Source organism: Geotrypetes seraphini, chromosome 11, assembly GCF_902459505.1.
Source record: "Geotrypetes seraphini chromosome 11, aGeoSer1.1, whole genome shotgun sequence".
Taxonomy (NCBI): domain Eukaryota; kingdom Metazoa; phylum Chordata; class Amphibia; order Gymnophiona; family Dermophiidae; genus Geotrypetes; species Geotrypetes seraphini.
In genome coordinates, this window is record NC_047094.1 from 18,898,290 (window position 1) to 18,923,162 (window position 24,873).

The following is a 24,873-nucleotide window of genomic DNA, read 5'->3' on the forward strand; positions in this document are numbered from 1 at the left end:
ACGGCTAGCGCGGCTGGTGGTTTAGTGCGCGGTATTATGCGCGTTAAACCGCTAACACAAGGATACAAGGAGCCCTTAGATAGACCTTCATTGGTTTGCGTTCTGTAGAGCTTACTGATTTGGCAGATCAATTTTTCATTTAGGCGTCCTTTTACTAAGCTGTGATAGAGTTTTTAGCGCGCGCTAAGCCCGCGCCACGTGGCTAGAACTAACGCCAGCTCAATGCGTTGGCGTCTAGCGCGTGGGGCAATTTAGCGTGCGCTAAAACCGCTTTCGCAGCTTAGTAAAACTAAACTAAACTAAACCTTATGTTTGTATACCGCACCTTCTCCGCAATCGTAGAGCTCGGCACGGTTTATAGGGCTAAGATAGAAAGGAACTCCAAAGGAGGATTATAGGATTAAGTGTAAGGAAGATATAGAGGGTTTTAGGGTGCCAGAGAGGGGGGAAGTGTTACATTTTTGATCAGCGCTAGGGGTGAGCGACCTTGAAAGAGACCTGGGAGTGATGGTAGACACAACATTGAAGGCGTCGGCGCAGTGTGCTACGGCCTCAAGGAAAGCAAACAGAATGTTGGGTATCATTAAGAAGGGTATCACGACCAGGACAAAGGAAGTCATCCTGCCACTGTATCGTACTATGGTGCGCCCGCACCTGGAGTACTGTGTTCAGTTCTGGTCGCCGTACCTCAAGAAGGACATGGAGGTACTTGAGGGGGTGCAGAGAAGAGCAACTAAGCTAATAAAGGGCATGGAGGACCTCTCATATACTGACAGACTGAAAAGGCTAGGGCTTTTCTCCCTGGAAAAGCGGAGACTTAGAGGAGACATGATCGAAACCTTCAAGATCATGAAGGGCATAGAAAAAATAGACAGGGACAGATTTTTCAAATTAAGGGGATCAACAAGTACAAGGAGGCACTCAGAGAAATTGAAAGGGGAGAGGTTTAGAACAAATGCCAGGAAGTTCTTTTTCACACAGAGGGTGGTGGATACATGGAACGCGCTACCAGAGGATGTGATAAACAGGAGCACGCTACAGGGGTTCAAAGAAGCTTTGGCTAGGTACTTGGAAGACAAAGGGATTGAGGGGTACAGATAAGAGTAGAGGTAGATTATAGGGATGGGATTAGAGGTAAGTTACAAAATTAATCAGGGACCACTGTTCAGGCACTGGGCCTGATGGGCCGCCGCGGGAGCGGACCGCTGAACAAGATGGACCTCTGGTCTGACTCAGCGGGGGCAACTTCTTATGTTTTTCAGATGTTTACGGAAGAGTTGGAGGGAGCTCGAATTTCGGAGTGGGGATGTAAGGTTGTTCCAAAGCTCAGTGATTCTAAAGGGGAGGGATGTCCCTAGTTTTCCAGCATGGGATATACCTTTTATAGAAGGGAAGGATAGTTTTAATTTTTGGGAGGATCTGGTGGAATTAGGATTTGAGGAATTCCAAGATAGTGGAATAACGGGAGGAAGGATGCCGTGTAGGATCTTGAAGGTTAGGCAGGCACATTTGAAGTGGACCCTGAAGATTACTGGAAGCCAGTGAAGCTTAGACAGGAGTGGTGAGACATAGTCGAATTACTTTTTGCGAAAATAAGCTTAGCTGCGGCATTCTGAATCTGCTGAAGTCTATGGAGGCTTTTCTTAGGCTTAAGTAGATAGAGTTGCAATAGTCCAATCTGGAGAGGATGATGGATTGTACAAGGACGGCAAAGTGTTTTTGATGGAAGCAGGATCTCACTTTCCTCAGCATATGAAAGCTAAAAAAGCATTTTTTTTTACCAAGAAGTTGAGGAGCCCTTGATGTATTGATCCCCAAGCCCCACCAGCTAAAAACTCTGGTACCTCTTTTTTTTTTTTTTATTGCTGGCTGTGGTGATATTAGCTCCGACGCTCAAAGGAATTCAGTGAGCAAAATACCGCTGTGGCTGGCCATAAAAAAGCCTGACGTGGCTTTGTAAATATACATAAATATTATATTTATACTAGTTTTATAGCCCATTACATTAACGGGTGCTAGATTATATGTGTATGTGTCTGTCTTTATTTATTTATTTTTCTCTCTCCTTAGCCGCTTTCTGTATTTCTTTCTTTCTTTCTTTCTTTTCCCCCTTGGCTGTCCACCACCACCCCTTGCCTGCTCCCCTGTCCATTCTCCCTTCCTTTTACCTCCCCTGTGTCCTCCACCACCCCATCACTGCTCACCTTATCCAGCAGCAGCCCTTCTCCCTTATAAATATACATAAATATTATATTTATATAAATATTCATATATATTTATTTATCACAGAAGGTCTATGGAGCTCTGTGTATTTCTAGTTCCCACATTGCATAAAGTTGCATCCTGCTAGGGATATTACTGACATTTGCATGACCCTCTGTGAACAAAAGTTTCCCACCCTTGCTCTAGAATTAGGGACCGATTGAAAACAACATGAGTATTAAAAGGAAAATAACACAGTGACCTAGTAGATGATGACAGATAGAGAGACCTGTATGGTCCATCCAATCTGCCCAACAATATAAAATCATAGCATAGGGGATGTGATGCTACATATGTGTACGTGACCTTGATTTGCCCTTGACATTTTCAGGTCCTAACCCTTCTGACTTGTGATACACTCATATAGTGTGTGGCGCAGTGGTTACAACTGCAGCCTCAGCACCCTCAGGTTGTGTGTTCAAATCCCGTGTTGCTCCTTGTGACCCTGTGCAAGTCACTTTCTCTTACTAAGGCGCGCTAAATATTAGTGCCTTAGTAAAAGGACCCCTTAATCCCCCATTTCCCCACCGGGATAGATAGGGAAAAATGGTTGAGTACCTGAATGTGAACCACTTAGGGCTCCTTTTATCAAGGCACGCTATGGGGGTTAGTGCGTCGGACCTTTCATCATGCGCTAACCCCCGCGGCAAGCCAAAAAACTAACTCCTCGTCAATGGAGGCATTAGCAACTAGCGTGCCAGGTGGTTTAACGCGCGTAAAACCCCTACCGCGCCTTGATAAAAGGACCCCTTAGGCTGTATATATATATATGTAACTTTTTAAAATCATTTTGGAAAAAACGGTATAGAAATTTTAAAAATAAATAAAATAATAAATATAAATACAGTGTTTTCCCCAAGAATTCATGGTTCGCGGTTTCACTCATTCGCGGTATTCTCCGACCGCCTCTTCCTGTACTAAAGTTGGGCTACACCAATCAGGAGCTGTGTGTCAAAGCAGCTCCTGATTGGTTTGGCCCGACTTTGGTACAGGAAGAGGCGGTCGGAGCATACCGCGAGTGATTTCCTTCACTCGCCGGCGTTCCAGCTGCCCCCTCCTGCCTCCCCGGGCGAAAAACCGTTTTTGCGGTTTTTCGATATTCGGGGGTCTTCCTGGAACGGAACCCCCGCGAATATCGGGGGAGTACTGTACTAAAAATAAATAAATTCCCTCTGTCGCCCCTGCCCTCTCTACCTCTTCATCCCTTCATGAGCAGCATATGTTGATTCACCCTTTGTCCTGTGTGCCTGTCATAATTAGATTGTAAGCTCTTTTGAGCAGGGACTGTCTCTTGCGTGTTTAATGTTCAGCGCTATGAGCATCTGGCAGCGCTACAGAAACAGAATGACACACACATGCACAGACAGACAGGCGCACATGCAGGGATGTGCTGTCTTATTGTATAGGTAGTTATAATGGTAGAGGAAAGGCCTAAGTGAATAGGATGGAGTGACACACACACACACAGACCTCATGTAGCTTTGTGTAGATGAAGAGATAGTGGAGATTGTTTAGGCTGAGCATTCCCTGGGGCTTTGTAGGGTTAGAGTTTACAGTACACATATTAGAGAGACAGTTTTTGTACTTAACTTGGCGGTGACTCCTGACCCCTTACAGCCGGCCTTGCATTTCCTGATGCCTTTGTAACAGTTGCTCCACTGAACCGCCCTTATATGAATTCTTTCTGAGATGTCTGCAATTATACCTTTTAACTTTAACCTTTCTTCTGAAGGATTTATAGATCATTTTGTCTGTTAAAGTTATACGCTAGAATACACCCTTTCCCTCTTTAATGTATCTGTCCCCTAGAGCAGGGTGTCTCCAAAGTATGGTCCGTGATATGATTTTATCCAGCCCGTGAAATAATTGTACGGAAATACGCCAATTGAACTAATTTTCCAATGAGAATCTGCAAAAACCCCCCAAAAAACAACAAACCCCATGGGGTGTTGATAGATTTCAAATGCATTTATTAAAATTGTGTTAAAAATATATTGATATTTCATATTATGTCAATATTAATGTTATTCACAACTTTGTTTAATACCGAATCGTAATTGTATACTTTGTGATATTTCTTCGTATTTGTTCAGCCTCGATCGACAGTGTCAATTCGCATACCTTTGCGAACAAACTTTTTTTCCTGAATGAAATATATCGTCACAAAACAGGGCAAATTTATCTGATGAGCATTTGAAGCCGCTAATTGTAATTAGTATTTCAAAATCTGAACCTCGGTTTAATAAGGTTTTAAAAACACAAAAATAGTTCCATCATTCACATTAATTGTTTTATTATAATTTGTGATGAAAATATGAGAATTTACTGGTAGTGTTCATCGTCATTAATATACGATAATTTAATCTCACGTGGAGGGGCATAATCGAAAGGGACGTCTAATTCCGTTTGCGTCCAACTCACAAGTCGTCCAAAGTAAAAAACAGCCTAAGACACAGTTTCGAAAAATATGTCCAAAATTTTTTTTGTTTCGAAAATCGCCAATCTGATCATCCAAGCCGCTAAATCGTACATCTTTATACCACATTTCCGTCCACCTTTTCGTCAAAGTCCAAAACGCCTAGAACAAGCCCTGTTGGACGTGGGAGGGGTCTGCAAAGTGATAGACTGAACACCCAGACATGCCACCTAAATAGTGGGGTACCTTACAGGGCACTGCTGTGAACTTCACAAAAAGGGTGCCATGTCATCTCCTCCCTACAGCTCCCTTATAGATCATGGTGAGCCTCCCAAACCACCTCCAGAATCCCCTAGACCCACTTATCTTCCACCCCAATAGCCCTTATGGCTGCAGAAGCCACTTATTTGCTAGTACAAAAGGGTTTTGGAGGTGTATAAGGGAGTGCACATGTTTAAGTATCAATGCAGTGATTACAGGGGCTTATGGGCATGGGTCTTCCTCTCTTTGGGTCCCTAACCCACCTCCAAGACAACTTAAGCTGTCTCTGTGTTGGACGACTAGGCTTTCCTATGCCAGGCGGCCAGGTGATGATGGTCTGGAGCAGGGGTAGAGAACTCCGGTCCTCGAGAGACGTATTCCAGTCGGGTTTTCAGGATTTCCCCAATGAATATGCATTGAAAGTAGTGCATGCAAATAGATCTCATGCATATTCATTAGGGAAATCCTGAAAACCCGACTGGAATACGGCTCTCGAGGACCGGAGTTCCCTACCCCTGGTCTGGAGGTTGAATTTTAAAGGTGTGATTAATATTTTTATGGGGGTAGTGTGTGGGGGGGGTCTGTTTTATGTGTTTTCAGTTTTTATCTGGTGAGTTTAGGTGGGTTTATGTGACTTAGGCCATGTTTTACATGGTCTAAGTCACAACATCCAAGTTCCGTCGATCCTGGGCTATATAATTTTTGGTTATACATGCTGTACGACTAAGTATAAGCCGGCCCACGTCCCTCCCAACTCCCGCCCTCGACACGCCTCCCGAAACGCCCCATTTAGCTTTGGTCATTCAGTGGCACTATGAAGGCGTAGGTCGTTTAGCAATACGTCCAAAACCCGTTTTTAGTATCGACACTTGGACGTATTTGAGAAATGTTCGTCCAAGTGCCGACTTAGGCCAGCTTTAGGACGTTTTTCTCTTTTGATTATGAGCCCCATAGTATGTAATTAATTGATAACATTTTCTGCTTTCAATAAAACTCATATATCCAGAGTTAAATATTTATCTTTCTTTTTTTTTTTTCACTACGACTCGCAGAAAAGTGCTGAAGTACCCAATGTGGCCTTTGTGGCAAAAAATTTGGAGACTCCTGCCCTAGAGTATTTTCAGCATAATCAAACATTTCCCTAAGGAGAATCCCCTCTACATTAAGCAAGTTGATTCATTTATTTGAATGTTTCAATTGCTACCTCTCTCCTTCACAATTTCCACTTACCCTAAGTTCCACAAGATACAAAATGATCTTCCCGTCAGCCTAGTAGATTCTAGAACAATCCAAAGTTTCCACTCCTGAAGGATGGTGAGAGAGCTCAGGTGGGAGGTGACATAGACTAAGGACATGAATTCAGGAGAGAGAAGTGAGATACTGGTGAACTGATAAACAATATCAATGATTTTAGGGCTGAATACTTTTATTTATATCTTTTCAGAAACTTCAGTTCCCTCCGTAAAGAAAATGTTTATGAAAACAACCACCTGGTAAGTATTTTTATTTATTTATTTTAAAAATTTCTATTCCGCCTATCAACTAGACAGATTACAAATGAACGTACATAAAATGAGACCTACAAAAAATACAAATTCAAATAAAAACATACTAAAATACAAACTCAGTAAAAGAAATAAATTCAGCATATAAAATGATCCTAGAAAAGTTCATCAAAGCAGGAATTCCTTATTCATAGAAGGCTTTTACAAATAAGTGAGTTTTCAATAGTTAGGCAGTTTTCTGATTTGTGAGAGCTTCTAGGATATTTGGTTCAGTCTGTTGTTTTTATCATGGGTGGGTTTTTTTTTTTTAAATATTTGTGAGTTCATTTGATGTATGTGATCTGTTATTTTATTGTTGCTTTCGATTGATCGTGAACTGTCCTGAGCTCCAAGTTATTGAAGGTGTATAAAATATTGGTGGTGGTAGTTATTATTGGGGAATCTTACTATAGTAGATTAGGTTTTCTTCTGGTAGAAGCTGGTTATTTGTGATGCCTCATTTATTTTACATAGGATGTTGAGATTGGAATTGAGATCCATGTTGGGATATTCTCAACTCTCCCTTATTTTACAAAAGGCTCTGAAAAGCATAGAGCTTTTTGTAAAATACATAAAAAGACACACAGGAATGTAAAATGGCTCCTCCTACACCACGCACAGTAGGAGGAGCCACTTTACAAATACAGTGGACCATCAATAGTATGCGGTAGATGGGAGCCAAAGACCTTGGAACTGCGTACTATTGGTATACACATAAGCAGGTCTGCCTCTGGAGTCGCCTTAACAAAAGTCGCCAAAAAAAGCATGTATACAACCGGATTTTTTGGTGGCCTCCAGTTTGCCTCGGGTTTGTTTTACCTTTATCCAGTATTTTACTGTCCTGTAAGTTGCACAAACAGTGTCTATAGTTTGTGTCCCAGGAGCAGGAACAACATGGGGGTTCAACCTGAGTGGGGTGCTTCACAAGGAGACGACTGCTGTGTAGGGTTTCCTGTTCTGCTTTGCAGACGTGCAGCGCTCCCATTGGTTGTGCATGCTTTTTTGGCATCTCTTGTAAGAGAACTCTGGAGGCAGACGGGAAGCCACTGATCAAAAAAAATTAAACTTAAACTAAAATTCAACTTAAACTAGGACTATTGTGTTGCATCGCATATAAATCCGGCATCCAAACTATTATTTTGGGGTTCTTTATGGGGTAATTCGATAGTGGGTTGTCCTAAGGGAATAATTTTTGGTAAAGCATCAGCTTGTGGGGTTTTTGGCCAACTAAAATGTCTTTTATTTCACAAAGCCTGTATGATTGGGCATAAATGTATTATGCAATTTTGGTTGCAGAAAGAATCTCCAAGTTTTTGGCATTGGAGGAATCAATTACATCGCTTATTTTTATTTGAGAGTTGGGAGGTTCGAGGCTCGCCTAAAAAAACTCATCTTTTTATGGAGGTTTGGGATCCTTATATTCAGAATCTTTTACCAAAAATACGAAGTTTGGTTATCAATGATTTATTATGAAAATTAGGTTTAATAATTACATTCCAATTATTTATTTTAATTCTTTATTTTTGTCAACTTTCATCCAGGGTGAGGGATTTCATTTAGGGGAAGATAGTGAGTAGGGGATGGAATTAAGGGGGGTGTAGATAAGATTGAATTAATTCATATGGAAATTAAATTTGAAAGAATGATTTAAATTTGTATGAAATTTATTGTAATTCTTACTGTATTGAATGTATTTTTGTATTATCCTATTGTACTGATTATTTGATTCTTTCAATAAAAATTGTTATACATAAATCCAGCATCATTGGGAGGTTAAATGGTCAATATTCTCCAATGGAGAAGAGTAAATAATGGAGTTCCCTAGGGGGGGGGGGGTCTGTTCTGGGACATTTGCTTTTTAACATATTTATCAATCAAGTTTCAAGTTTATTTAAAATTTATTATACCGCTTGAGCCTTCTAGGCGGTGTACAAAAATTCCATAACAATATACCAATTCAAATATAATTTAATCAAAAACAAACCAAGGGAAAAGACAATTTAAGGACAAAGACGAACGGGAACAAAAGGGAAGAGGGGATTGGAACTACAATTACTAGAAAGAAAATGATCTAGAGATGGGAATAACTAGTGAGATAATGAAATTTGCTGAGGGACACCAAGTTGTTCAAAGTTGTTAAATAATAATAATAACTTTATTCTTATATACCGCCACAATCTTGTGACTTCTAGGCGGTTTACAATGAAGAGAAACTGTACAGACAGCGAATTACAGAATATAGCATTGAACATCTAGTGATAGTAACAGGAGAGTTACAGGGTCTGTGTATTATACCTATATATACACCTGTGTATACACCTGTGTATTACACGGTTTCACAATGAGTAGCATTATACAGTCGACGATATTCAGAGCATACGTAGGAGAAGAGAAAGGAGATTGCGCTTTGAGTTACAAAGGTGCAAGACTGTGAAGGTGAAAAAGATAAGATAAGATGTTGATGAGAAGTAAGTTGTTAGCTTGGTACATTTGAACGAAGGACGGGCACCAGTGGGAAAAACTGGTAACAATTAAAAGATAGAAATTTTGGCAGAAGAGGGTTGAAAAATTGCAAGAGGACTTGTGAGAACGGAAGACTGGGCGTCAAAATGGCAGATGACGTTTAATATGAGCAAGTGCATAGTGGTGCATGTGGGAAAGAGGATCCCGAACTTATAGCTAAGTGATGCAAGGTTCTATGTTAGGAGTCACCGCCCGGGAAAAGGATTTAGGTGTCATCCTTGGGGATACGTTGAAGCGTTCATTGTGTGGCGGTGGCTAAGAAAACAAACAGAACGTTAAGAACTCGTCTCTTTTTGAAAATTTGGGACCCCTATATTCAAAATCTTTCCTTTAGAGCACGAAGTACGATTCTTTGGAAAAATTCATTGTATTTCAACATCTAGTAATATGTGTCACCTTTCGTTCTGGGGGAGGGGAGGGAATGGGAGGGATGATAGTAATATGTATGGAAATACTTGAATTATATATTTGCTTAATTCATTAATTACAATGTTATAATTGAAATAAAAACAATGGGGGGTAGGGAAGGGTGGGGGGAAGGGGTGGGGAAGGGAAAGGGGGATGGGAATAGGGGGGAATGTATAGAGCAGGGAGTCTAATCCAGTTGGGTTTTCAGGATTTCCCCAATGAATATGCATGAGATCTATGTGCATGCATTGCTTTCATTGTATGCTAGTAGATCTCATGTCTATTCATTGGGGAAATCCTGAAAACCCGACTGGATTGCGGCCCTCAAGGAGGGACTTTGAGATCCCTGGTATAGAGGTATGAAATAGGTAATCTGGAAATATATTTTAGAGGAATGATAGAAATATGTATGAAAATTAGTATTGTGAATCTAATTGTAATGAATTTTTTTATTGTATTATATTATTGTATACTTATTTGATTCCTTCAATAAAAAGTTTTAAATAAAGAATGATCGGGAAAGGAATGGAAACAAACAATGGAAATGTTGCCATGCCTTCGTATTGCTCTATGGAAGGGATAGGGAACTCCGGTCCTCGAGAGCCGTATTCTAGTTGGGTTTTCAGGATTTCCCCAATGAATATGCATGAGATCTATTTGCATGCACTGCTTTCAATGCATATTCATTGGGGAAATCCTGAAAACCCGACTGGAATATGGCTCTCAAGGACCGGAGTTCCCTGCGCTATGGCAGGGGTAGGCAATTCCGGTCCTTGAGAGCCAGGGCCAGGTCAGGTTTTCAAGATCTCTACCATGAATATGTATGAGATGGATTTGCATGCACTGCCTCCTTGAGATGCAAATCTATCTCATGCATATTTATGGTGGATATCCTGAAAACCTGACCTGGCTCCGGCTCTTGAGGACTGGAATTGCCTACCCCTGCTCTATGGTGTGGCCGCAACTTGAATACTGTGTGCAGTTCTGGCCGCCGCATCTCAAAATAGGGACAGGGATAAGATAGTGCAATTCTCAGTTGCTTTAACAGTCTGTTTTCTCAGTGCAGCCCGTTGACTAGGAGAGTGTAAAACTTGTGGACATGTTTGAGGCAGTTCTGTAAAACTCCCTTGTTTGCAGAACTCGGCCTGTTCTATCTAGAGCAGGGGTGTCCAATGTCGGTCCTCGAGGGCCGCAATCCAGTCGGGTTTTCAGGATTTCCCCAATGAATCTGCATGAGATCTATGTGCATGCACTGCTTTCAATGCATATTCATTGGGGAAATCCTGAAAACCCGACTGGATTGCGGCCCTCGAGGACCGTCATTGGACACCCCTGATCTAGAGCAGCGGTCTCAAATCTGCGGCCCGCCAGGTACCATTTTGAGGCCCTTGGTATGTCGCCATTGTTCTGGAACGTTGCCCGCCTCACTGCTGTAACCTCACGCCAGCGCTTTCCTGCGTCTGTACGCGATTGTGACGTGGAGAGGGCAATCGCGTACAGACGCAGGAATGCGCTGGCGTGAGGTTACAGCAGTGAGGCGGGCAACGTTCCAGAACGTAAGGTAACCATGGGAGGCAGTTTCAGCTTGTGGGTGCGTGCGTCATCTCTTGAACTCTCGCAAAATTCGGCACCTCTCCTGGCGGTGACTGCTTGATGTAAGATGGCGGTGGTGTCCCGGTGCTGGAGGAGGTGAGAGCTGAAAGCGGTTGCGGATGCGACCACCGGACACTTCAAGGCACAAGTCGGATATTGATTCTCCCCTAGAGGACTACACCAAAATCTTGTCTCTTGCAGTTGATACTTTAGAATCTAAATCACAATTTTGCAAGAGGTCAAACTCTTTATAGTTTATGAATCTTTTTTAATTGCTTCTGATAATTTCGGCTATACACAGCTGAAAATAGTGCAACATGCAGAAAGTGAAAAACTCTCTAAACTTCACTTTCTGCAAATGATCAGAAGCAATTAAGGAAAAATTTATAAACTACAACGAGTTTTACCTCGTGCAAAGTTGTCATTTCTTTAATAAGACATTAACTATTTTTTTCTGCGGCCCACCAAGTACCTACAAATCCAAAATGTGGCCCTGCATAGGGTTTGAGCTTGAGACCGCTGATCTAGAGCAGTGTTTTTCAACCGCTGTTCCGCGGCACACTAGTGTGCCGCGAGATGTTGCCTGGTGTGCCGCAGGGCCGCCGGGCCCGGAGCTGACAGGGGGCCCGAGGCAGGGGCGCCAGTAGCTCGCCAAGGCAAAGTGAGTCGATCACCCAGGACTCACTTTGTCTTGGCGATCTAATCTAACGAGCCGATAAGTCTTCTTCTCCCCGACGTCATTTCTGCAGTCGGAGAGGAAGTTCGGGCCAGCCAATCGCTGCCTGGCTGGGCGGAACTTCCTCTCCGATTGCAGAATTGACGTCAGGGAGAGCATGCGTCGGCGTCGGCTTTGGGGCCTGTTATCCATTGGTGGGTCCTGTTCCCCGATGGCAGCAGCAGTGGCAGTGGCTTGGGGAACGGCAGGGAGAAAGAAAGAAAGGGGGCAGGCAGGGAAACAGAAGGAAAGAAGAGAAACAGAAAAAAAGAAAGAAAGAAAGAAAGGTCAGGGAGAGAGGAAGAAAAAGTTGGGGGAGGGAATGAGGTGTGGAGGAGAGAAAGCATACAGGCTGATAGAAGGGAAGAAAGATTGGATGCACAGTCAGAAGAAGAAATCACCAGACAAGGTAGGAAAAATGATTTTATTTTAAATTTAGCAAAGTGGAGGCAGTATTACCACAGTTTTCAAAGGAATTTGCCCAAATAACTTAGTAGTTAACTGGGTAAATTCCCAGAGATGAAAACTTCCCTTCACTTACTATGCACAGTTCTGAATTTATATCTGCTGTCTATATTTTACAATATGGTCACCTTTTACTAAACCGCAATAGTGGTTTTTAGCGCAGGGAGCCTACGAGTGTCAAGAGCAGCGCTGGGCATTCAGCGCAGCTCCCTGCGCTAAAAACTGCTATTGTGGTTTAATAAAAAGGATGGAGGGTATATTTGTCTATTTTTGTATGCTATAAAAACCAAATACAGAGAGAGACTGAGAGCTGTTGACGAAGAGCTACTGTCTTTCTTCGATTCCAGCCAGGATATCAGCTTTGTGTTCAGCCAAACAGGCCCAGGTTTCGCACTGAATAAAGTATTTTATAATTTTTTATTTCGTAATAAAGTAATTATAAAATACTTTCTTTGTGTTTATTTGATTCCTATTCAAGAGAATTACTTTATATATAGTCAATATAGGCAGAGAGTTAAATTTTTTAACATTTTCTAATGGTGGTGTGCCTCGTGATTTTTTTCATGAAACAAGTGTGCCTTTGCCCAAAAAAGGTTGAAAAACACTGATCTAGAGGATGGGGGTGGTCAGCTGCGAAAAAGTTGCATGGAGCCGGACCACCCACCTTCTCAGGAAAGAATTACAGATACCGTCTCTGGAAAACTGGACTATTTTCCTGCTCTGCCCTGAATCTGCAGCTGTTCGGCTTCAGTTACTAGTTGAAGTGCTGGCACCGGACCATAGAAGACCTCCTGCTGTTTGGAACGGCTCCACGGCTTACAAGACTCCCACTCCGCGTTCACATCATTAAGCATTTAAACTGCAGTGTCTTTGAACGCGACTCCGCTAAGCCGGAGGATGCAAAATGCACAGTCCTTCATGAAAAGTGTTATTTGTTAGGCAATAAGAGGCCCGGAGAGGAGGAAGTGAATCTCAAAGTCCATCAGTAAGGGTGATGGAACTAATTTTTGATGTGATTATTATTGGTTGTGGAAGACATTTTGCTTAACAGGCAGGCTGGCACATCCCGAATATTGTGCTGGAGAGGGCGAGTAGTGTGACAAGTGAGGCGAGAGGGTGGTCTTGGGACCCTCTTATGTTGCATTACTTTTGGGTTTTTCCCCTCCGTGCCTCCTCTTTCCCACTTGCTTCTTTCTACATTGTCTCGCACCGAAAGGATCCTCGTTGTCCCATGGTTTCTGTAGGCAGGATTGTGTTTTGTCTGAACCCATGGCATTGCCTTCGTTTTCCCTTGAATGACTTCATTCTTCGAAGTGCTCAGTTGCTTCTTTTCTGTCTCTTTACGTTCCTTTGTTTCCCTCTGCCAGCGAGTAGAAAACCTTTTGGAAATCTGTTGAACTACTGGATAAGGAATGGTGGGGGAGGGGGGGGGCGGATGGGAGGCACCCTGCCAAACTTTTTTTTTATGCAGCCCACTCATCTGTCATCTACTGTACTCAGCAGCACGAAGAAAAAGCTTAAAGAGGAATTATTCCCCATAACTTTGTTCCAAACGCTGCTGAAAAACTTTGCACCGAGTTGAAATCAATAACCCCGCCCTTCATTTTTTTGGTAGGGAACACTGCCTATAGAGGTAGAGGTTAAAAGCATTGACCTTCAGAGGCTGCAGCCAAGCAGTGGATGGGATCAGCTATAGCAGGGATGTCAAAGTCCCTCCTCGAGGGCCGCAATCCAGTCGGGTTTTCAGGATTTCCCTAATGAATATGCATGAGATCTATTAGCAGACAATGAAAGCAGTGCATGCAAATGGATCTCATGCATATTCATTGGGGAAATCCTGAAAACCCGACTGGATTGTGGCCCTCGAGGAGGGACTTTGACACCCCTGAGCTATAGCTAGGAAACTCTTGGGCCTAGGAAAGGATGTGAGGGCGATTTACATAGAAACATAGAAGATGACGGCAGAAAAATGCCATAGCCCATCAAGTCTGCCCACTCCAATGACCCCCCCCTTGATTTTAACCCCCTAGAGATCCCACATGTGTATCCCATTTCCTTTTAAAATCTGGCACGCTGCTGGCCTCAATCACCTGAAGTGGAAGTTCATTCCAATGATCGACCACCCTTTCGGTGAAGAAGAACTTCCTGGTGTCGCCATGAAATTTCCCACCTCTGATTTTCAGCGGATGCCCTCTTGTGGCCGAGGGACCTTTAAGAAAGAAAATATCATCCTCCACCTCAATACGGCCCGTGATATATTTAAACGTCTCTATCATGTCTCCTCTCTCTCTACGTTCCTCGAGTGAGTATAGCTGCAGTTTATTCAGCCTTTCCTCATACGAGAGATCTTTGAGTCCCGAGACCATCCTGGTGGCCATTTGTTGAACCGACTCAACTCTCAGCACATCTTTTTTGGTAATGTGGCCTCTAGAATTGTACACAATATTCCAGATAATATAATAATAATAATAATAATAACTTTATTTTTCTATACCGCCATAGTCAGGTGACTTCTAGGCGGTTTACACTGTAAGAAGGCTGGACATTCAGCGAATAACAAGGTCACAATACAATACAATAAGTCAACATACAATACAAGACAAAACAATACAATACAATACGATACAATGAGTGTATACAACACAGTACAATATAATACAACGAGTCTAAATATAATACAATACAATAAGTCTAAAGACAACACCATACATAAGTCTAAATACAGTATCGTATAATGAGTCTGAATATAATACAATAGTGAAGAGGGGAAAGTTACAGATTGGGGTTCAATGGGTAAGGCCTCACCATGGGTTTTAGGGATAGCCCTAATGAATATGCATGTGAGAGATTTGCATATAATGGAGGAGAGACTGGAAGCCCTGAATATGTATACCCTAGAGGAAAGGAGAGACAGGGGAGATATGATTCAGACGTTCAAATACTTGAAGGGTATTAACGTAGAACAAAATCTTTTCCAGAGAAAGGAAAATGGTAAAACCAGAGGACATAATTTGAGGTTGAGGGGTGGTAGATTCAGGGGCAATGTTAGGAAATTCTACTTTACGGAGAGGGTAGTGGATGCCTGGAATGCGCTCCCGAGAGAGGTGGTGGAGAGTAAAACTGTGACTGAGTTCAAAGAAGCGTGGGATGAACACAGAAGATTTAGAATCAGAAAATAATATTAAATATTGAACTAGGCCAGTTACTGGGCAGACTTGCAGGTCTGTGTCTGTGTATGGCCGTTTGGTGGAGGGCAGGGGAGGGCAGGGGAGGGCTTCAATGGCTGGGAGGGTGTAGATGGGCTGGAGTAAGTCTTAACAGAGATTTCGGCAGTTGGAACCCAAGCACAGTACAGGGTAAAGCTTTGGATTCTTGCCCAGAAATAGCTAAGAAGAAAAAAATAAAAAAAAATAAAAAATTTAAATTGAATCAGGTTGAGCAGACTGGATGGACCATTCGGGTCTTTATCTGCCGTCATCTACTATGTTACTATGTTACTATGTAGGTGACAGGCACATAAATCTGCCCCAGGCATATTCATTAGGGCTCTCCTGAAAACCTGACTGGCTGGTGGTCCTCCAGGAAAGGGTTGGGAACTGCTGATCTAGCGGAGACATCTGCTACCCCATTGATTACTAGGCTAGGTGGATGTCCCGTTCCTCCCTCACTGCTCCTTGCTCGTCTCTCCCAAAGCTGTGTGTTGAGACCCTCTCGATAGAAGAAGAATGTTCTTTGGTCAAGGATATACCAGTAGCTGCTCTCACTTGCAAGAACCTTTAAACAAGCTCAAATGTGGGATCCTGCACAGTGGCATAGTGAGGGCAAGGGCGCCTCTCCCTACCCTCTTTTCCACCCCCGCTCCTCCCCCCCGCCTAATGTGCACCCCCCTCCCTTCCCCCGAACCTTTTATAATCATATTTATATTTTTATTATAATTTGAATAATACATTATCCATTAATAACAGGAAAAAAAAGAGAAATCTACAATCAAAGTACATAATTTCATCATACATAAATCCCTTTTTTAAGCCCACAAAATTGGGGGGGAGGGGGCAAGGTACTAATACAACAAGAAACAGTAAAGAAAAGATAAAGGAAAGATTCTCAGCTCACCAAGAGCAAGCAAAAAGTAAAATAAAGCTAAAAGAAAAAATTTTTGAACTCGACCTTCGCAAACCTTATATCAATCCCTACTTATAGGGATACATGCCTCCTCAAAGATCTTAGGGATGAAACAATACAAGAAAGAAAGAAATAATATTATTTTTGCTCACGTGCAACTAAAAATTGTTGCAATTGAATGGGATCCCAGAAAACATATTCAACATCATGTAACTTAACTAAGCATTTACAGGGAAATTTTAAATAAAAAGACGCCTCTAGGGCCAAAACTCTAAGCTTTAACTTCAAAAATTCTTTCCATCGAAATTGAGTAGCTCTAGAAACGTCAGGAAAAATCCTAACCCCCCCCCAGACCTTTTTAATTTTCTAGGTGAGAGCAACAGCATGAACATGCTGCCCGCATTGTGTCGGCTATCTCTGGCGTCGCTTCCTAGGTTCGGGGGCCCAGAAGTAACGTTGGAGAGAGACAACACCAACGCGGGCAGCAAGTTCTCAATGCTGCTCTTGCAGGAAAAAATGAAAAGAGGTACGAGGGAAGGGAAGAGGCGCATGGCTGGGGGGGAAGCCAGAGAGGAGGGCGGTTGCCTGCGCCCTTTATAAAGACCGCGCCTGAGGCGAACCGCCCCCCCCCCATGCACCCCCCTTACTAAGCTAGTGATCCTACATCTTTGCAAATCGCGGACTCAGTAACTCGTGGTATTTTTCGACCGCTTCTTCCTGGTACTAAAGTCATGGTTACACCAATCAGGAGCTGCTTTGACACGCTATCTGGCGTATCAAAGCAGCTCCTGATTGGTGTAACCATGACTTTAGTACCAGGAAGAGGTGTTCGGAAAATGTGCCTGGCTTCATAATTTAAGCACCCACCAGCGCCCCAGCTGCCCTCTCCTGCCTTCGATCATCTGAAAAACTGTATTTGCAGTTTTTCGAAATTCACGGGTCTTCCTGGAACAGAACCCCTGCGAATTTTGGGGGAGTACTGTACTTCTTTGGAAGAGGACTGCGAGGACTTACAAAGGGACCTGAACAGACTAGGGGAGTGGGCGATGAGATGGCAGATGAAGTTCAATGTAGAGAAATGTAAAGTCTTGCATGTAGGAAACAGAAACACAAGGTACAGCTATACGATGGGAGGGCTGTTACTGAGTGAGAGTACCCAAGAAAGGGACTTGGGGGTAATGGTGGACGAGACAATGAAGCCGTCGGCACAGTGTGCAGCGGCCGCTAAGAAAGCAAATTGAATGCTAGGTATAATCAAGAAAGGTATTACAACCAGAACGAAAGAAGTTATCCTACCGCTGTATCGGGCGATGGTGCGTCTGCATCTGGAGTACTGCGTCCAATATTGGTCACCATACCTTAAGAAGGATATGGCGATACTCGAGAGGGTTCAGAAGAAAGTGACAGCTCAGAGAGCTGTGTGAAGTTCTAGCTGAACCACTATCCGTGCTCTTCAATCTTTCCATGCGCACGGGAAGAGTACCCCTGGACTGGAAAACAGCTAACGTAATTCCACTCCACAAAAAGGGCTGCAGAACAGAAACAGAAAATTACAGACCGGTGAGTCTCACATCCATAGTGTGCAAACTCATGGAAACACTGATCAAACAGAAACTCGACCAAATACTAGATGAAGAAAATCTACGTGATCCACACCAACACGGATTTACCAGGGGAAGATCCTGCCAATCTAATCTGATTGACTTCTTTGACTGGGTGACTAGTCATCTGGATGCCGGGGAGTCCCTGGACGTGATTTATTTGGACTTCAGCAAAGCTTTTGATAGCGTCCCACACCGCAGGCTGTTGAACAAACTAAAATCTATGGGATTAGGGGATACACTCACTACATGGGTTAGGGATTGGCTAAGTGGTAGGCTTCAAAGGGTGATGGTAAACGGTACCCCCTCCAAAACATCAGCAGTGACGAGTGGAGTACCACAGGGCTCCGTCTTAGGGCCGATTCTATTCAATTTATTCATAGGAGATATGACCCAAGGGCTTAGAGGAAAAGTGTCACTGTTTGCCGACGATGCCAAACTATGCAACATAGTAGGTAAAAGCAGTGTGCCTGACACTATGACGCAGGACCTACGGCAGCTGGAACAGTGGTCGTCAACTTGGCAGCTAAGCTTCAATGCTAAAAAATGTAAAGTGATGCACCTAGGTAAGAAAAATCCACACAGACTTACACACTAAATGGAGAAACCTTGTCCAAGACCACGGCAGAACGTGATTTAGGAGTGATCATTAGTGATGATATGAAGGCTGCCAATCAGGTGGAGAAGGCTTCGTCCAAGGCAAGACAAATGATGGGCTGCATCCGTAGGGGTTTTGTCAGCAGAAAACCTGAAGTCATAATGCCGCTGTACAGATCCATGGTGAGACCTCATCTGGAGTATTGTGTTCAATTCTGGAGACCGCACTACCGGAAAGATGTGTTGAGAATTGAGTCGGTTCAGCGAATGGCTACCAGGATGGTCTTGGGGCTCAGGGAACTCACATATGAAGAAAGGCTAAAAAAACTGCGGATGTACTCACTGGAAGAACGAAGAGAGAGGGGAGACATGAGACCTTTAAGTATATTACGGGACGTATAGAGGTGAAAGAAGATATCTTCTGTCTTACAGGGCCCTCAGTCACCAGAGGGCACTCGCTGAAAGTCAGGGGAGGGAAATTTCATGGTGATACCAGGAAGTACTTCTTCACCGAAAGGGTAGTCGATCATTGGAACGAGCTACCTCAGCAGGTGATTGAGGCCAACAACGTATCAGATTTTAAGAGAAAATGGGATATTCACGTGGGATCTCTAGGGGAATAAAAGTCAGGGAGTGGGTCATTGGTGTGGGCAGACTTGATGGGCTGAGGCCCTTTTCTGCCGTCAATTTCTATGTTTCTATGTTTCTATGTTTGATAAAAGGTATGGAAAACCTGTCATACGCTGAAAGATTGGAGAAACTGGGGCTCTTTTCCCTGGAGAAACGGAGACTTAGAGGGGATATGATAGAGACTTACAAGATCATGAAGGGCATAGAGAAAGTGGAGAGGGACAGATTCTTCAAACTTTCAAAAACTACAAGAATGAGAGGGCATTCGGAGAAATTGAAAGGGGACAGATTCAGAACCAATGCTAGGATGTTCTTCTTCACCCAACGGGTGGGGGACACCTGGAATACGCTTCCAGAGGGTGTGATAGGACAGAGTACGGTATTGGGGTTCAAGAAGGGATTGGACAATTTTCTGAAGGAAAAGGGGATAGAAGGGTATGGATAGAGGATTACTACTCAGGTCTTGGACCTGATGGGCCGCCGCGTGAGCGGATTGCTGGGCATGATGGACCTCTGGTCTGACCCAGCGGAGGCACTGCTTATGTTCTTATGTTCTTAGGAGGAACTTATTGGCAGCATCAAAATGAAACCGTAGCGTAGTAGGAAAAAAGATGAGTGTAATGTTGACCAAGTATGAAGGATGGTTTGTTTGGCCCCTTCAACCAAAAATGTGTTATTGCTAAACTATTTCTGAGCCTTTCCATTCCTGGAAAATTCCAATATACAGGTATTCACACTAATAACAGTCTAAACATGTCCTCTGGCCTCTGCCTCTGATTTTCTTCAGTACTTTTCTCCGTGATCTCACTTTGCATAACATGTTGACCTTGTTATGTCTAGTTATATTTTTTTCCGACAGTGGACGACTGCACAGAAAGCTCTCTTTGTCGCTCTGGACTTTAGCAGGTTGAATTTTGCTGCCTCCCTGCGTCTGTGCTTTGTGTTGGGATTTTGGGACTTTCCCTTCTGGATGCTTTTGATTTACAAGACAGATTAGGGGTGCTGATTTGTTTTGGGTTTAGGTTGCATCTCATAAGTTTGCCTAGTTCTTTCTGGTTTAGCAGGGCAGGTCAATGTTTTATTCCAATTGTATCCCACAAATCTGATCATCCAACATTCGTAAAATATACATTAGGACAAAACAAAGAGTCATCATTTAAAACAGGGGTGTCAAAGTCCCTCCTCAAGGGCCGCAATCCAGTTGGGTTTTCAGGATTTCCCCAATGAATAGGCATTGAAAGCAGTGCAAGCAAATAGATCTCGTGCATATTCATTGGGGAAATCCTGAAAACCCGACTGGAATACGGCTCTCGAGGACCGGAGTTCCCTACCCATGCAGTAGAACTATTTAAGACAATAACAACTACCTAGGAGGATTGTAAAATAAGAATCTATCAAACCAGGGATCTCAAAGTCCCTCCTTGAGGGCCGCAATCCAGTCAGGTTTTCAGGATTTCCCCAATGAATATGCATGAGATCTATTTGCATGTGCTGCTTCCAATGCATATTCACTGGGGAAAACCCGACTGGATTGCGGCCCTCCAGAAGGGTCTTTGACACCCCTGGCATAGACCATCCACCCTATCCACTAGATCAGGGGTGTCAAAGTTCCTCCTCTAGGACCACAATCCAGTCGGGTTTTCAGGATTTCCCCAATGAATATGCATGAGATCTATTTGCATGCACTGCTTTCAATGCATATTCATTGGGGAAATCCTGAAAACCCGACTGGATTACGGCCCTCAAGGAGGGACTTTGAGATCCCTGTATCAAACCATTAACGGAACACACTTTACTTAGGACAGGGGGGTCAAAATCCCTCCTCGAGGGCCGCAATCCAGTTGGGTTTTCAGGATTTCCCCAATGAATATGCATGAGATCTATTAGCATACAATGAAAGCAGTGCATGCAAATGGATCTCATGCATATTCATTGGGGAAATCCTGAAAACCCGACTGGATTGCGGCTCTCGAGGAGGGACTTTGACACCCCTGATTTAAAACAACAAAAATCAATACAATGAAAAATATTCAAGAGAATCTGAATTCTCCCTTCGTAGCCTTCTTTTGCTCGTCTTTCATCTGCTTTTACCTTTTGCAGTCCTTTCCTCTCCCTTTTCTCATGCTCGAGTCCACTGGCAGAACAACCCGATTTTCTTTTTTTTTTGTTCCGTTTCAGGCTTTCCATGTTGCCGAGGAGCAGCTGGGAATTCCCGCTCTGCTGGATGCTGAAGATATGGTGAATCTGAAAGTGCCGGACAGACTCAGCATCCTGACCTATGTGTCCCAATACTACAATTACTTCCATGGACGCTCACCTAGTAAGTATTCTGGCAAACCGACAAATCCGTGCACGACAAATGCGCCCCGTCAATTACGCCTTGTGAAATGCACACGCCAATCTTAATCTGCCCTAAGTGGATATCTGGAAGGCCCTGATTTTTCTCAGACTCCTCAGGCCTGAGGCGTCTCAAGCCCCTCCCAAGGGGCGGGGCCTGAGGAGTCTGAGCGAATCAAGGCCTTCCAGATATCCACGTATGTAAAGGGTTCCTATAATCATAATCTAAACCTTTCTCCACTGCTTTCACCTAGGGTTGCCAGGCGTCCGGATTTACCCAGACAGGCCCTCTTTTTAGAGGACATGTCCGGGCGTCCGGACAGCTTTTCAAAACACTGCACTTTGTCCGTGTTTTGTAAAGCTTCCAGCTCGGGACCGTGTCGGTGATGTCACGCGCCCGCATGTGAAGTAATCGCATCACACCTGCACACGGTTCATAGACAACCCTTCGAAAGACAAAGGCGCGCGCCAACAACTGAGCGCAAGATGGAGGTGCGCGCCGAAGAAAATTACAGTTTTTAGGGGCTCCGATGGGGGGTTTTCTTGGGGAGCCCCCCCAGTTTACTTAATAGAGATCGTGCCGGCGTTGTGGGGGGTTTGGGGGGTTGTAACCCTCCACATTTTACTGTAAACTTAACTTTTTCCCTAAAAACAGGGAAAAAGTGAAGTTTTCAGTAAAATGTAGGGGGTTACAACCCCCCAAACCCCCCACAACGCCCCCACAACGCGGCGCGATCTCACGCCTCCCCCCGTCGGAGCCCTAAAAACAGTAATTTTCTGCGGTACACGCCTCCGCACTGCGCTCAATTGTCTGCGTGCGCCTTTATCCCGGCGCGCCTTTGTCCCAGCACGCTTTTGACCTGACACCCCCGCACACGCGCGGATTCCCTGCCAAAGCGGCTCCGAGCACGAGAACAGGTTGAAGGGGTGAGGCTGGGGCAAACCGGGCCGTGACTTGGGCGGGGCTGGGTAGAGCTGTGTGGGCCTAGGGGCGGGGCCATAGGTCCGAATTTTACAATTGTAAAATTCTGGTAACCCTATTTTCACCTGCACTATAGATGTTCCCCCCTCCCCCTCAAGTAATATTTGTCATGCATCAAGGGATTCCTCCAATTTTGCTGCTTTCCCTAAGCCAAGGACACTTATGTGGATAGATTCCATCTGGTTTACTGTGTTTTCTTAGTCACATGCTCCTTTGCGTGTGTGCACATAAACTTCACATTCTTTCCCTAATGTTGAAAAGCGAAGGGGCAAAAACAGCTGCCATTATGGATTCTTTCCAGTTTCTCCTTCTTCATCTCCTGCTTTTTAGTTCCTCTTCCTCATTGACTTTGAGGCAACGGAGCTTGAAGGAGGAAAAATTCTCATCCGCGCTGGCGCGGCCGTTTCGGCGCGCTTCTAGTTCTGTTTTTCACATGCAGAAAGAGCTCCGTAATGAACATGCCTTCTGTTGACAGTACATACCATCCACCCCACCTCACCCCCCCCCCCCCGCCAAATTCCACACCATTTGATCTCTGACCTTCTGTTCCTGTTTAGCTGGCGACATGTTCTTTACTGGTTCCAAGATTCCAGAGCAAACTAGGAAAAAAAGTTAAAGCTATTTGTGTTTATCTTATCTAGTATATAATGTGTTCACAATTCCACTTGGCAAGTGAAGAGATCTTAGCCTGTGACTTAGGCCTACCTATTGCTTTGCACTGCAAAAACAATGAACAGGGTGCAATTCTGGAGGCCACATTACAGTAAAGATGTGCGCAGAATTGAATTGGTTCAGCGGACAGCCACCAGGATGATCTCGAGGCTCAAGGGAAGAAAGACTGAACAAATTGCAGCTCTACACTCTCGAGGAACGTAGGGAGAGGGGAGACATGATCGAAACATTTAAGTACCTCATGGGATGTGTCGAAGTGGAAGATGATATTTTCTTTCTCAAGGGACCCTCGGCCACAAGAGGGCACCCGCTCAAACTCAGGGGCGGAAAATTTCATGGCGACACCAGAAAGTATTTCTTCACAGAGAGAGTGGTTGATCATTGGAACAAGCTTCCAGTGCAGGTGATCGAGGCAGACAGCGTGCCAGACTTTAAGAATAAATGGGATACCCATGTGGGATCCCTACGAGAGTCAAGATAAGGAAATTGGGTCATTAGGGCATAGACAGGGGGTGGGTAAGCAGAGTGGGCAGACTTGATGGGCTGTAGCCCTTTTCTGCCGACATCTTCTATGTTTCTATGTTTTGATGAATGATATATAGTGGCTGATACTGCTTTTTAATTTTTTTAAGTTCCAAAATTTTATTAAAATTTTTTTAATATGTTACTATATACTAAACATACATTTAAGCAGGTGAGAATATAAATTATAACACATCTGTTCACAAACAATATCGTCACAATGCAAAGGATATAAAAACATAAGAATAGCCTTACTGGGTCAGACCAATGGTCCATCAAGCCCAGTAGCCTGTTCTCACAGTGGCCAATCCAGGTCCCTAGTACCTGGCCAAAATCTAAGGTGTAGCAACATTCCATGCTACCGATCCAGGGCAAGCAGTGGCTTCCCCCATGTCTTTCTCAACAACAGACTATGGACTTTTCCTCCAGGAACTTGTCCAAACCTTTCTTAACCAGCTACGCTATCCGCTCTTACCACACCCTTTGGCAATGCGTTCCAGAGCTTAATCATTCTCTGAGTGAAAAAATATTTCCTCCTATTGGTTTTAAAAGTATTTCCTTGTAACTTCTTTGAGTGTCCCCTAATCTCTGTAACTTTTGACAGAGTGAAAAATGGATCCACTTGTATCCGTTCTTCTCCACTCAGGATTTTGTGGACTTCAATCCTATCTCCCCTCAGCCGTCTCTTTTCCAAACTGAAGAGCCCTAACCTTTTTAGTCCTTCATCATATGAGAGGCGTTCCATCCTCTTTATTCTTAAAACTTCTAAGAAAATCTCTCTCGTAGTCCACCCATCCCACCCCATTTGCAGAGTGAAAAACCATACATTCATGCATTCATACCTGTACGTACATACTTATCCATTCTTTAATAACACTCAACCATGTTCTACATATTCTTGTATAGGTGACCACAACCTTTGGAGTTTAGCCTGCTTGCCTCTCTTTTCCATTATGGCTGAGCAAACTGAGTTCCACCAAAATTGAAAAGATAATAAAAATGCATCTTTCCATGTTTTCAAAATAGTTGGATCGCAGCAGCAGTAAATCTTGCTATTAACCTCACATGATCATTAGTCATACCGATGGAAGTATCAAAAATAATTGCTTTTTGGTTCTGCTCCTGAACCCAAGGCTGGTTTAAACTATGGACCAGGTGAGGCTTTGGCCAAGAGCGCTGGCAATAAATGGTGCCAAACACCCAGGGCCTTGACGTCACGAGCC

At 43.7% G+C, this 24,873-nt stretch overlaps 1 protein-coding gene across 2 annotated transcripts in view; it reads left to right on the forward strand.

Annotated features, from left to right (window-relative positions):
- MICALL2 (MICAL like 2) overlaps window positions 1-24,873 on the forward strand; it is a 118,382-nt gene that overhangs the window by 29,741 nt on the left and 63,768 nt on the right. For both annotated transcript variants that reach the window (XM_033914326.1, XM_033914325.1), the window contains exons 2-3: window positions 6,384-6,432; window positions 21,316-21,457. In XM_033914326.1, coding sequence (XP_033770217.1) covers window positions 6,384-6,432; window positions 21,316-21,457 — 191 coding nt within the window. The remainder of the gene's footprint in view (window positions 1-6,383; window positions 6,433-21,315; window positions 21,458-24,873) is intronic.